The 13,354-nt window shown below is 49.3% G+C and overlaps 1 protein-coding gene across 1 annotated transcript; it reads right to left on the bottom strand.

The window, feature by feature from the left end:
• Positions 1–2,001: 2,001 nt before the first annotated feature.
• Positions 2,002–3,574, bottom strand: LOC123166256 (probable E3 ubiquitin-protein ligase sinah). Its single transcript, XM_044584026.1, has 6 exons — positions 3,541–3,574; positions 3,373–3,482; positions 3,164–3,223; positions 2,780–2,947; positions 2,378–2,697; positions 2,002–2,233 (listed from the first exon to the last, which is right to left on the bottom strand). Exons 1-6 carry the CDS (start codon positions 3,572–3,574, stop codon positions 2,002–2,004), a joined length of 924 nt encoding a protein of 307 aa, XP_044439961.1.
• Between the last annotated feature and the right edge of the window lie 9,780 nt (positions 3,575–13,354).

The raw sequence follows: 13,354 nt of genomic DNA, 5'->3' as shown, positions 1-13,354 counted from the left end.
CGGTTCTAGTAGTAGTACTACTCGTACTACTAAACCTTGCGCTTGGCTCTTCGCCTCTTCGTGAAGTCGAACAATGATGGTACTCCGCATGTTCGGTACTACAGTGTATGCCTCTGACAATCTGACACTGAATGAACTGATGCATGTCCACCGCCTGGGCGATGGTACGTTGCATTAGTCAAAAGGCGTAAGCGAGCTTCACCTTGTCCTGCAAGCTTCTCCTCATTCTGCGAGTTGACGGGACACACCAACAAGTAGTGCTAGTCCATACTCCCTTCTTTCCGGTCAATATGGCTTAATCTTTTTTGCGGGTAAATGAGAGAGCTTTATTCATATATAAGCATTCTTAGGACAATCAGCCAAGACACTGGTCACTAGGAAGCGAGGTACCCCGCAAAAAAAGAAGTAGGAAGCAAGGTGTTTCATCAAGCCAGCTCTCGGCCACATTCAAAGTGCAGCAAGCACGGTTCGCACAAAGATGCGCCGCAAGGTTTGCTACCTGTTTACATGCTGAATAACAAAAAAAGAGGAAATTTTACCTAGCGCTCCTATTTGTAACAGGATATGAGCCAGAATTAAGCGAGAATTGTGGCGAGTGTTCCATGAAATCAACTCCCATTATCACATGCGAGAACCCTCGAAGAGAACCAAATGTGTTGAAGATTGCTTTATCACATTTTAAAAATATAATAAGAGTGCAGACGCTCCTCCATCCGGTTCCTAGTACTAGTATAGTAAATACCTCTACAGACTATAGTAGTAGTACTAGTACTAGTAAACTTTGCTCTTGACTGCTCACCTCTTTGGGAAGTGCAACAATAATAGTACTAGTATAGTGTATGCTTCTGTCAATCTGACACCGAATTAACTGTTGCACGTCCACCGCCTGAGCAAAGGACAGCTTGCATTAGTCAAAAGTTTCTCCTTGTCCTGCGAGCCACCGCGCGCAAGCTTCTCCCGTCCTGCAAGCTTCTCCTCGTTCGTCAAGTTGACGGGACACAACAAAGTAATGCTAGTCCATACTGCCTCCTCTCCGGTTAATATGGCTTAATTTCAAACGAGATAAATACACTGTCTGTCACTGTATATTTGTAAAAATATGGTCAGTGGACTTCATAATACGCTCATTGCGCTCAATATATACATTTTTCAGTGTTTATACGGTCACTAGCTCACCCTGGCTGAGTATGTGTGTGCATGCACGTATAGGTTGGGCACTTGAGCGTGCCCGTGTGTGTTCCGTCGTGTGCTCGGACATGCATGCATTAGGGCGTCGCGCGCGTTCTTGCGTCCATGTGTACGTGTGACTGTTGCATACATGTAGGGGGAGTTCATGTAGGGGCCACTAAAGGAGCAGTCAAATCACACAGTAAGTTAGTCGGAAGAAGCAACCATCATTTCACTCTTCAACGACACATACGCAATATAAAATGGTTGATATGGAGAGAAAAAGAAAACCACTATATATACACTAGCAGGAGCCTAAGCTACAAGCCTGCTTGCTTGGGTTGCTCTCTTCACAAGCATAGAACGACGGTGGCCACACCGCTGGTCACATATCTGGCCTGATCCCGCAGCTAGGGGAAGGGAACAATGTTCTGCGTAGACGCGGTCGACATCGGCGAGGGAGAAAATCCACAGTCGGTGCGTCCCAATCGGGGGTCACCGCGGTATGGGCCGATGCCGCGTCCCAACCGCCCTTCTATCTACAGCCCGACGTCCGTTTCGAAAATATTAGTGCATGTCAACAAAAATTATACTAGTATCGTTGTTCCAATTCGAAAAAAAGCATATAAGTTGTTACTTCTTACCCAAAGGATCTTTATATCCAACAGACACAAAATATCCATTCGACTGTTCGAAATTACTTTCACTGCTGATCTGATGTCGAGGTAATTGCTGCATCGCCACCAAAACCCACCATCTCTTAAGCTAAAGTAGACCGAGCTAACCCATATATTAGCATATTACTAAGATAAACAGAAGGCACTGTAGAATCAATTAGGACGTGAGCTTGTCAATCTGAATGTGAAGGGACACCAGCTTAGCCCCGGCCAGCAGCTTGGGCGGAACAGTGAAGAAGGTCAGCTCCTGCACGGCGACGTCGCCGGGATCCCTGCTGCTTGTCACCTCCATTTCCACCTTGACGGCGTCGGTCCTGCCTTTGGGCTCCCCCGGCTGGCCATTCGCCCACAGCTTGGCCACGTAGTGCGGCAGTGGGGACGCCCCCGCTCTGATGCAGACGACCGACACGGCGATAGGGGCGCCGATGTCGAGCACGCCGCCGACCAAGAAAAACGCGCGGCCGTCCTCCTCCGCGAACAGCAAGAGCCGTGGCTCCGATAGTGGCACTTGCAGCTGGAGCGCCTTGCCGTACTGGATCCTGTGCACGGACATGGGATGCACGGTGCTGATGTGGTGGGAGAGCACCGGCGGCAGGCCTTCGTAGCCGCAGACGGGCACGGGGCATTTGCAGGGCGCGAGCGGACACACGCTCTGGTGATCGGCGAGCTTGTGATAAGTGACGTAGAGCCCACAGCCTTCGTGCGGACACTCCACCCTCACCAAGGAGAGGACGGCGTCCACCGTCGTGTTCCGCACATCGAAGCCACCACCGCGCTCGCACTTCTGGCACTGCCGCTGGTTCCCGGGGCTCTTGACGCGGCAGTCCGCGCAAGCCAGGTGCCCTCCCTTACACTGCACAAATTAATCGAACAACACATCAATCAAGAAACCTGCACCTTGCTCGATCAGCTGAACGGACGAGGTGTATTCAAACCTCATACACTGGAGGCTTCAAGGGGCGGAGGCACAAGGGGCAGTGGAGCAAGGTGAGGTCCATCGAGACCATAGAGAGCTCCATCGTCGGGTCCTGTTCCGTCTGCATGATCTCGCCCTCCTCGTGCACAACCATCTCTCGCTTTATTAGGGCCGGGGCATTACAAAGCTTTACCGTCACATATTCATACTACTTCAAGGTGCATTAAATCAACACATGCAAGTATCAAAAGGAGAGTCACGGCATGCATGCATGCGTTGTAATTAATGCATCGGTAAACGCAAATTATTGAAATATATCGAGTGCAGTGCTTTGATGTGTCGCGTCAACTCGTACAAGACCGAGAGGTTTGATTACTACAACGCCCTCTCGCCTTAACCGCACCTGCCTTTGGATGCATGACAGGTGGGCCACCGACCTGTTGGGCCCACCTGTCATGGACGCAAAGGCAGGAGCAGTAAGTCAATGAAGTTGTGTCCCTCCCTCGCCCATGAGCGTGGTGACTGGCAGGACTAGGAGAAGCTTTCGTTCGCTACACACTCTCCCTCCCGTACGCGGTGCACATGCAGCAATTCAATTGGTGTCAGGTGGCACTTCCTCGAGGCAGATCCCTCCTCACTTCCTCGAAGCTTCTTGTCCTCTCCCTCCCTCCCTCTCGCACCGCCCGTGAAGGCGCCTCGCCGTATCCGCGCTCCATCTAACCCTGCTATCCAAACACCTTTTTGCTTAGAGTTAGTTCAGGGTTAGAATCTAACTCTAACCTCTAACTGAATTAGAGTATCCAAACAGGGCCATTGTTCGACTTCCCGAAGAGGCGAAGAGCCAAGCGCAGCCCGGACGCTCGTGTGGCAGTTTCATGTGTAGAGTAGTCTAGGATAGCGTGTACCATGCCTGTAAGCTTAAAATCGTTGGGGTCGGCTCCATGCTATATTTTTCGGTTAAAATAATCTTCTGGCCCTACCTGTCATCCTGGTGATTCTAGTTTGCACGCTCATCTGGTCAAGACAGGAATATATTTTTTAATTTGTGGTGGGGTAAATGTTAGAGGTTGCAGCAAATGGAGTATTGTACACTGCGGGTCTTTCAACCAAGTTTAGAGGCAACCATGTGGGGACAGTGCTATGATGTGTCGCGTCAACTCGTACAACGAGGAGAAGCTTGATTTTACTACTACACGCCTTCTCCCTCGCCCATGCACGTGGTGGCTCGCAGACGAGGACAGGCTTTTGCTTATCCCTCCCGCTCGCGGTGGACGGACATGCAGCAGTGGATTCGAACATGCGGCAGTGGATTCGATACTGTAGAAGCAGTAGTAGTAACATTATTGTTCGTCTTCTCGAAGAGGCGAAGAGGCAAGTGCAACCCGAACGTGGCAGTTGCGAACCTTGGAGCACGCATATAGCCAGGCTCTTGCATGAGACAAAATTGCTATGTGAGCCCACTATTGTAGTACTACTTGCTAGTATAGCCTGTAAACCAGAAAGGAGTATTTGCCTTTCTAGAGATTTCAACAAGTAACTAGACTACACCGAGATGGAGTACATATGGAGCAAAATGAGTGAATCTACACCGTAAATAAATACGTAGTTCTCTCGTTTTCCTCTCGGCCTTGGTCGCGGTGCACAATATTGAGTATACTAGTACTATCATCTCGAAATTTACGAAGTCACCATAGGCACCTCGTCGTCGATGGGAACGTCTCCTGACACGCGATAGACGCGAGCGGCAGTCGCCTCCATAGGTGCTTGAATGCCAAGGAGGGAGAGGGTAGCGGTTCCCGAGACATTGAACGGTCAATGATGCATCCTCAAATTACTCTACATGCAGAGGGAATTAATTGGAGAAGCAGAATAGAGCCAACACGATGTGAATGCAACAGAATTTGGATTCTCATATAAAGGTGCCCCACCACTCCAATCCATCTACTCCTTAGTCTCTGCGCAACACTGCTCACTCCAATCCAAGACCAAGTGACCAGGAGCCAGAAGCACCTATGGAGGCGATGGTCGCGAGCGGCAGTCGGCTGTGCCAAATCATCCAAGGCGCCGGCCTACGGCCCCGCACCGCGCAGCGTTTCCAGACAGTGCTGGCGACCGCCGGCGTCGTAGCCCTCGCCGACGCCGGCTTTGCCTCTCGCATGGACGACATGATGGTCAACTCCATCCGCAAGTTCGCCGCCGTCAAGAAGCGTGTAGCGAAAGCTCCTACTAGTCCTGCCAGACACCACGCTCATGCGCGAGGGAGGGACGCAGCTTCATTGACTTACTGCTCCTGCCTTTGCGTCTATGATAGGTGGGCCCAACAGGTGGTTGGCCCGCCTGTCATGCAGCCAAAGGCAGGTGCAGTTAAGGCACCGGAGCTCAGTCCGTGAGGGAGAGGGCGTTGTAGTAATCAAACTTCTCGGTCTTGTACGAGTTGACGGACACATCAAAGCACTGCACTCGATATAAGTCTTTTTACACATTTCAAATGGACTACTACATACGGATGTATGTAGACATATTTTGCTTCGTATGTAGTCACTTGTTGCAATCTCTAAAAAGACGTATATTTGGAAACGGAGGGAGTACAACGCATGCATGCATGCCGTGACTTCCCTTTTGATACTTGCATGTGTTGATTTGATGCACCTTGCCAAATTTTGACTATAAATCTAACTAACAAAAATTTCATGCATGTCACAAAAAATTACGGGGCTGTTTGGATTGTGACTATGTTTGTCTTATGTTGCCACATTATTTTTCCCACACTTGCCTAACTTGAGTTGCTCAAATTGTTAGACACACTTTGGCTTGCCTAAGGGAATCTTGCCACACCTTTTGTGTCTATGACATGTGGGGTTCACAGCTAATAAAAAAATTCTTGTCTTAGGTGTGGCTAATAAAAAAGACTTATATTTAGGAATGGAGGGAGTAGAAAATATAAATAATAATGCATGTTGGGGCAACCCACGTTTCCAATAATTTTAGCCGTGGGCTTGTTCACAATTTTTACGAGGGGTGGTTGTTCATTTAATGGAGGGACTTGTACCAGACTTGAACGATACAAAGTGCGACCTGGCACACCGTAACACCACTTGGAACAAGCGGGTAGCTATCTCAAAAAACAATCAACAACTAACAAAACAGCGACCTGGCACATAGTACACAATTTTAAACGATTGTTTTGATGGAGTGGAAAAGGAAAACTACCCCATTACGTATATATAGGCCGGAGCCTCCGCGCTTGCTTGCTAGGGTTGCTCTATTCACACACTCTCATCCTCTCCAGATCTAAACAAGATAGGGGTGGTAACACTGTCTTTCTCCCTTCAAAAAACACTGTCTTTCTATCCTCACCGCTGGTTACAGATCCGGACGTATCCCTCTCCACCGGTGATGGGAGGAGGGGCAGCGTTTAGGCCGTCGTCAACAGCGAGGGAGGACACCCACTGCCGGCCGCACTGTTATCTCTGGCCGAGCGCCGGCGCGGGAGGTCCTCCGATCCCTTCGTCGTTGCCTAGTGTGGGTGGATCCGGCCTCCCGCTGCCCACCTATCCACATCCCGACGACCTTCAGGTATATCTTCCTTCGAAACCGCCTTAGCTCTACTTCCCCAGCTCGCTACGTCGCTACATGTGCATCATTTTCTACCTCTCAGCCCCTCTCGGTCGGATGGTCCGACGTCACCTATTTTTCTTCTTCTATTGTTAGAGGTAAAGCTACTTCATGGAGTCGAATCTTGTACTTGGTTCAAACAAGAAATAAAGTGGGGGTGAGGGGATTTAGTATGTAGTACATCGGACTTCGTACAAACAGGAAGGAAAGGGGGTGAAAGTACTACAGACTGGTCATCCAACCGGTCTCTTGGTCGAAAAGGGAAATATAGGGGTAACGCTGTACACAGTGGTATGACCAGGACTAGATTTGCTATCCACACATAGGAGTAGGTGGCTAGAGTGAACAAAAATGGGACCAACCCAGATATGTTTCTTGGATGTTTGTTTCTCGGGGCAACAAACTATGAATCACCACTTTATGCCCCTGTTTAGGTACATGGTGTTGGACTGCTGGTGCACCCACTGTCCCATGCCCTTATACCAAATATTTAGCTGTTCTTAATCTAATGCCCCTGGTAAAAATGAAGCCATGCCACTGTTATAAGCCATGACAAGTTTAGCCAAATGTTTTTGCCTGTAATTGTTTGAGACTCTGACTGTTTCCTCTGTAGCTTTTGTGCAAAAAGGGATATCCATTTCACCTGGTTGCTGTTGTGACCTTTTGGTGCACTGCACAAAACTCTTCTTAAAAGAAGTGACTTTTGTGTTGTTTAACTGGAATGTCAGAATGGAACAGTTGGTTCATTTCGGTGGAACTGCACAAAGGGAGATCTATGTTCCAATCCTCATCATCCATATTGGAACCATAACCTTCCTTTAGGTAAGAATGATATTTAATGCATGTGTTCATCTCTATTTTGCGACTGCCATGAGAAAATAATGCTATTTTTACTAGTACACTTGTACTCCCTCACTGACAAAACCAATTCTGAAATAGAAGGCCAATCATGTACTTGGTTTCACCAACTGGTGAGGAGAATGAGAAACAGAACATGAAGAGGAAGAAGAAGAAGAGTAAACAGTGCCAGGGCGATCTTGCTGAAGCCAGAGGCCTCAGTCGAGGCCATTCAAGGGCTCCGGCAATGACTACCTTACATGTGAGACGATCCTCCAGGTAGCCCTTCCACTTCTGCTGTCTCACTTAATTAATTAGGAGTACTTAAGTACCACTAATTATTGCTGCCTAATTTTCCTGTCGGAGTTAAACAAATCTTTAGTAGCACCCTATGCTGAATCATGTACGTGTGTATGTTTGTCTATGGAGGTGAATCATGTGGTGGAGTAGGGAGGGAATGCTAACTTTACCCATTAAGATAATGAGGGTGCTTCTATTTGTTAGTGTATGTTTCATCAACTAGTCGCACTATTACAGTAATCTCACTCTCTCAATATATGTGCCAACAGGGATGCTCGATTTTGGTGGAACTGCACAAAAAATTTGGGTGCTTCATTGCCTCGATAGCTTCCTTCCTTTCCTGTTAGTCGCTAATCTCGGCTTGCATTCTTCCTTTGCTGTCAGTCGCTTGGCTTATCTCGGCTTTCAGTCAAAGGAAATAGTAATTGATATGCTACCTCACACAGGTTGGTACTGGTCTTTATCCTGATTATTGTGCTTGTCATATGTATTGGTAATTTGGTATTGTGCTACTGTTTGCCGATTTCATAAAGGAGTAACTTGGAGCCTGAACTCGCAGGCAAATCATTACATCGGGTGATTTCAGTAGAACTGCACAAAAAGATCAGATGGACAGGTACTTTATGCTGCTGCTATGTACTCCAAAGTTCACTCAGACAAGCATCAATGTTGACAAGAAGAAGTGCCTATATTCATTTGAGTATCAACCGGCGTCAACCAATTGTCAAACTCCAAGTATTAGGAGAGTGAACGCCAAAAATATTGCTTGGCGCATAGCCCAGAAAAACGCAGTCCAGTCTTTGGTCCCAACTTGTGCCTTTTGGTTATCGGCACATATGGTAGCGAACTGTATGGCATGGAGTCTAAAGATTCCAGACAAGTTGGTTGACGTGTATATTCATCTGGCACTTAATCAGTCTGCACGCTAGGGATGCACCATTTCAGTTGAACTGCACAAAAAATTTGGGTGGTTCATTTTCTCAACCGCCTCCTTTCTCGTCTGCAATGTAGAATTTTGGCGAGATACAGGACCAAGATGAGCCAGTAAACTAGTTGGATGAAAGTAGTGGCCAAGTTGCTCAAACATCCCTCGGCACGAGGCCACTATTTGAGGATAAACCTACAAGCAAAGTTCAGATTGTCTGTGCTGCCTCTTATGTACTCGAAAGTTTACTCGTGCAAGCATTAATTTTAGCAAGAAGTACCTCCGACTGAACACCATTTACCAGTTTGCAATGTAGAATTTTGGCGAGCTACAGGACCAAGATGAGCCAGTAAACTAGTTGGATGAAAGTAGTGGCCAAGTTGCTCAAACCTCCCTCGGCACGAAGCCACTATTTGAGGATAAACCTACAAGCAAAGTTCAGATTGTCTGTGCTGCCTCTTATGTACTCGAAAGTTTACTCGTACAAGCATTAATTTTAGTGCAAGAAGTACCTCCGACTGAACACCATTTACCAGTCTGTACCCTAGGTAATTAAAGTTCGTCCATGGATCATATTGGCTGTGATCTCAATCCTTTGGATGCATAAACATACTGAACATGTGTATATCTGAATCTTTTTGTGAATTATCTATGAATATTGTTGTGTGATCTATCAATCATTTGGATCCATAGACATGCTGAACTTGTGTATATATGAATCTTTTGAGTTGTTGATAGTGAATGTTGGCTATGAATATGAACGTGTCCTGTGAACCTGAGTTTGATACGAATGTTTACCTTTTCTGTTGTGCTTGTGTGTTAACTTGTTAGTATGCCTACTGTGGGGTATGTGACGTGTGGGTGTCAACGGCACACCTTCTACCCGAGAAGAATTGCACCTTCTTTGTTAGGGTAGCAACGGCGCATCAGCTCTTTTTAATCTTTTTGCTCTGCCTTGCCCCCTCCCCCGCTCAACCCCTGTCGTAATGTTTTCAGCCTCAAAACAAACATAGTACTGCGTTGTTTTTGGGGCTTGATAAAAAATCGAGTGCTGGTTTCTGTAGGTTGGCCCGCCCAGCAAATGGGCTGCTGGTCCACCACGGACTGGGAGGCTAAAAATACAAGTTGTATGGTGCAAAGGCAAGTAAAAAACGCCATCGAGAGCCATCCACTGAAGAAAAAAAATCGCTCCTGATGTGCTTCTTCAATCGTGCCGCCGGCCCCCTCTATAATCCAGTTCGCTCGGGGATCTGGTATCATTTTTTTTCAGAGGGCGAACAAGTATCAGCTAGGCCTAGGTTTTGTATTTTAACATGCGTAGCCCACGACATACGGGTGATAGTGGTTTCAACTTATTTTTTGAGGTCCATACCGGCCTATGGGCTTTTTCTTAAAGATCGGCAGCCCAATGTATTTTTTAACCACATTATATCTATTTATATTATTACTATTATTGTATATTTTATAGAGACTTATATATACATTATGAAAACATCCCACGTGTTATTAACTTATAAAAGTAAATGTTTAACAGAAGTTAGCAAGGAAAATCCTGGTTGTTTTTGACTCACGGGCAAGAAAAATCCTGGTGATTGTGTACAAAAGCTTGCGAAGATTTTAAGGACCAATGTAATAATAACGCGCTCATTTTTATTTTGAGCAATAACTCGCTAATTTGTTAATTATGTATATAAAAAATGTGCCGCTTTGGTTTATTTTTTATATTAATTGCTCCTTCTAACATAACATTATATATATAACGAGCCCACCTAATTTGTGTATTTGAAGAAAGTGCAAATGGGCTGGAATTTCTTAGATAATATAAATGGGCCGCATTGACGCGAAATTATTTGTTCACCCAGCCCAGCAAATGGACTGTATATTCTAGAAAACATGGGTTAAATATATGCCACATTTTTGCAGGCTGACATGTGGGCCAATAGGTCAAAGCCTACGCAGGGCATTGTCAACTTGGTCGGCATGCACCTTCAATCTCTCGTCTTCTTCCTCCAGCGTCGCCGGGACCGCCTGGTCCGGCCTCCGGCGGCTAGCGGCTCTGCTTAGCACGCATCGCTACGAAGCGCTACCCCACCGCCGGCCAGGCTATCCCTCCACCCCTCTACACCTCCTGTTATTCTCCACCGACTGCAGCTCCACGCCGCACCAGAACCAGTTATAACCCTTCTCCTCCACTCAATCTGCGACTCCACTGCCACGTCTTCCCATCTCCGAGTCGTTCCCGTCCGGGGCCTCGCCGTCGTCCACCGCCTCGCTGTGCTCGGTGCGGCGTGGTCAACAAACGAGAGTCATCGGAAGAGGACTGTACGTGGAGAGCCTGACGGCTGGGACCCACGAGGTCCATGGTCGCACGCAAGGAAAGTTCCTCCTTATTAAGCTGGAAAAAAATGTTTCCTCCACCTGACAGCTAGGACCCACCGGCTGTATCTTCGCACGGAAGGAAGTGCCTCCTTGGTATGCGAAAAAAATTATTCCTCCCGTTGACAGCTGGGACCCGTCAGATTTGGTGGCTGACTTGTGGGCCTACTAAGCGGACGTGTACGCAGGGCTTTGTCAACTTAATCAAAAAATGATTCTAGCAGCTGGACCGTTGGATGTTAATCCAACAGCCGTGCTCCTTCTTCAACCTCTGTTCTTGCTCCTGTCTCCCGTGGGCGGCACCGCGGCTGTGCTGCCGCGCACCCGAACCAGTCAAGTTTCCCACTCCTCTTCATCTGCGACTCCACTGCCCCGTCTTCCCCATCTCTGGGTCGTTCCAGTCTGGGGCTCGCCGTCGTCCACCGGCCTTTGGTGCGCTCGGCACGGTGTGGTCAACATGGTCAACAACCGAGAGTCATCGGAAGATGACTGTACGTGAGAGGCTGACAGTGGGGACGCACCACGCCCATGGACGCATGCATGCAACGGAACACGGCGTGGTCAACGTGGTCAAGGAACAACTTCCATCGGAAGTGTACTGTACGTGGAGAGGCTGACAGCTGGGTCCACAGCCGCAGCAAGGAAGTGCCTCCTTATTACGCGAAAAATAATGATTCGTCCACCTAACAGCAGGGACCCATCGGACGGGCCACCGTATTTTTCGAAAAAAACGTTTCCCCCTTGACTGCTGGGACCCACCGGACGGGTCACCGTATTTCATGAAAAAAACGTTCCCCCCGCTGTTAGCTCGGACCCACCGGAAGTGCCTCCTTATTACGCACAAAAAAATGAATACTCCCCCTGCTAGTTGGGGCCCATCTTGGTGGGTGGCTGACTTGTGGGCCTACTAAGTTGACGGGGACGGAGTGCTTTGTCAACTTAGTCAATATGAACGATTCTAGCTCCAGTGACCGTACGATGTCCATCCAACGGCCGTAGTGCTTCTTCAACCTCTGGTCTTCTTGCTCCAGCCGCCCAAAGCAGCGCCGGTCGTGCCGCATGCTCCTGCCTCCCGTGGCCGGCTGTGCTGCCGCGGAGGCCTCACCGCCCCCTACTATTCCCACCGCTGGCCAGGCCCTGCGACGACGGCAGCCTCACACCGCAGCCGAACCAGTGAACCCTCGTACTCCTCTCCGCGCGGGCTTCCACTGTCGCGTCTTCCACGGCTCCGCGTCGTCCCCTTCCTAGGCCTCGCCGTCGTCCACCGCCCTGGTGCTCTCGGCGCGGCGTGGTCAACGTGGTCAAGGAACGACTTCCATCGGAAGAGTACTGTACGTGGAGAGGCTGACAGCTGGGTCCACGGCCGCAGCAAGGAAGTGCCTCCTTATTACGCGCAAAATAATTATTCCTCCACCTGACAGCGGGGACCCACCGGACGGGCCACCGTATTTCGTGAAAAAAATGTTTCCCCCTGACTGCTGGGACCCACCAGCTACATCTTCGTATGCAAGGAAGTGCGTCCGGGCAAAAAAATGAAAAAACGATTTGCCCTCCTGACTGCTGGGACCCACCAGCTACATCTTCGCAGGCAAGGAAGTGCCTGACAGTCGGGACCCGCCTGGTCGAAGCGTATGTAGCGTTGTCATTCTGGTCGCGAACGTGTACGTACATACTGGTCGATGTAGAGGCGCACACGTGTCGTAGTAGAGTCGCGCACGTAGCATGTACATGTACGTACAGCGGCCAGGGTGCAAGAAAGTAAATACGGCCACGTACGTACATACGGGCGGGGTCTCGAACGCCTACTCGCGCGTACGTACGGCCAGGGCTCGTGTACATGGCAGGGTCGGAACGGAGAAACTGCGTCGTCGTCGTGTTCATGGGGAGGCAACGGAATGCGTCGTGTTCATCGGGAGGCAACGGAACGCGTGGGAGCCAACCGGCTTGGACGGAACAGCCGATGGAAACGAGGCATGGCGTACCACAGAACGGAGGAAACGGCCTTGTGTTCGACCGGCCACGTTCGAAACGGGATTCTGTTCATCAGGAGGGGTCTGGCGTACCGCAAAACGGAGGAAACGGACCGCCTACGATCGAAATGGGGGTCATGTTGATCGGGAGGGGTGTGGCGTACCGCAAAACGGAGGAAACGGACTTCTGTTGGAGCGCTACGGTCGAAATGGTGGTCCTTTTCATCGGGAGGGGTGTGGCGTACCGCAAAACGGGACTCCACGGGATACTGTTCATCTCCACCGTCGACCCCCTCCAGCCTCCACGGGCTATTGTTCATCCACCGTCGACCTCCTCCAGCCTCCACCTGCGACTGTTCATCCACGGGCTCCTGTTCATCCAGCCTCCACCGCGCGCTACTCCACCGGCTACTGTTCAACCAGCCCTCTCCACGGGCTCCTGTTCAACCACCCCTCCACGGGCTACTGTTCATCCAGCCCTCCACTATCTACTGTTCATCCAGCCCTCCACGGGGTGGTCCTGTTCATCCTGCCCTCCACGGGGTCCTGTTCATCCAGCCCCAACCGGCTC

This window comes from Triticum aestivum, chromosome 7D, assembly GCF_018294505.1.
Source record: "Triticum aestivum cultivar Chinese Spring chromosome 7D, IWGSC CS RefSeq v2.1, whole genome shotgun sequence".
NCBI lineage: Eukaryota > Viridiplantae > Streptophyta > Magnoliopsida > Poales > Poaceae > Triticum > Triticum aestivum.
This window is presented reverse-complemented; position numbering and strand designations above follow the sequence as displayed.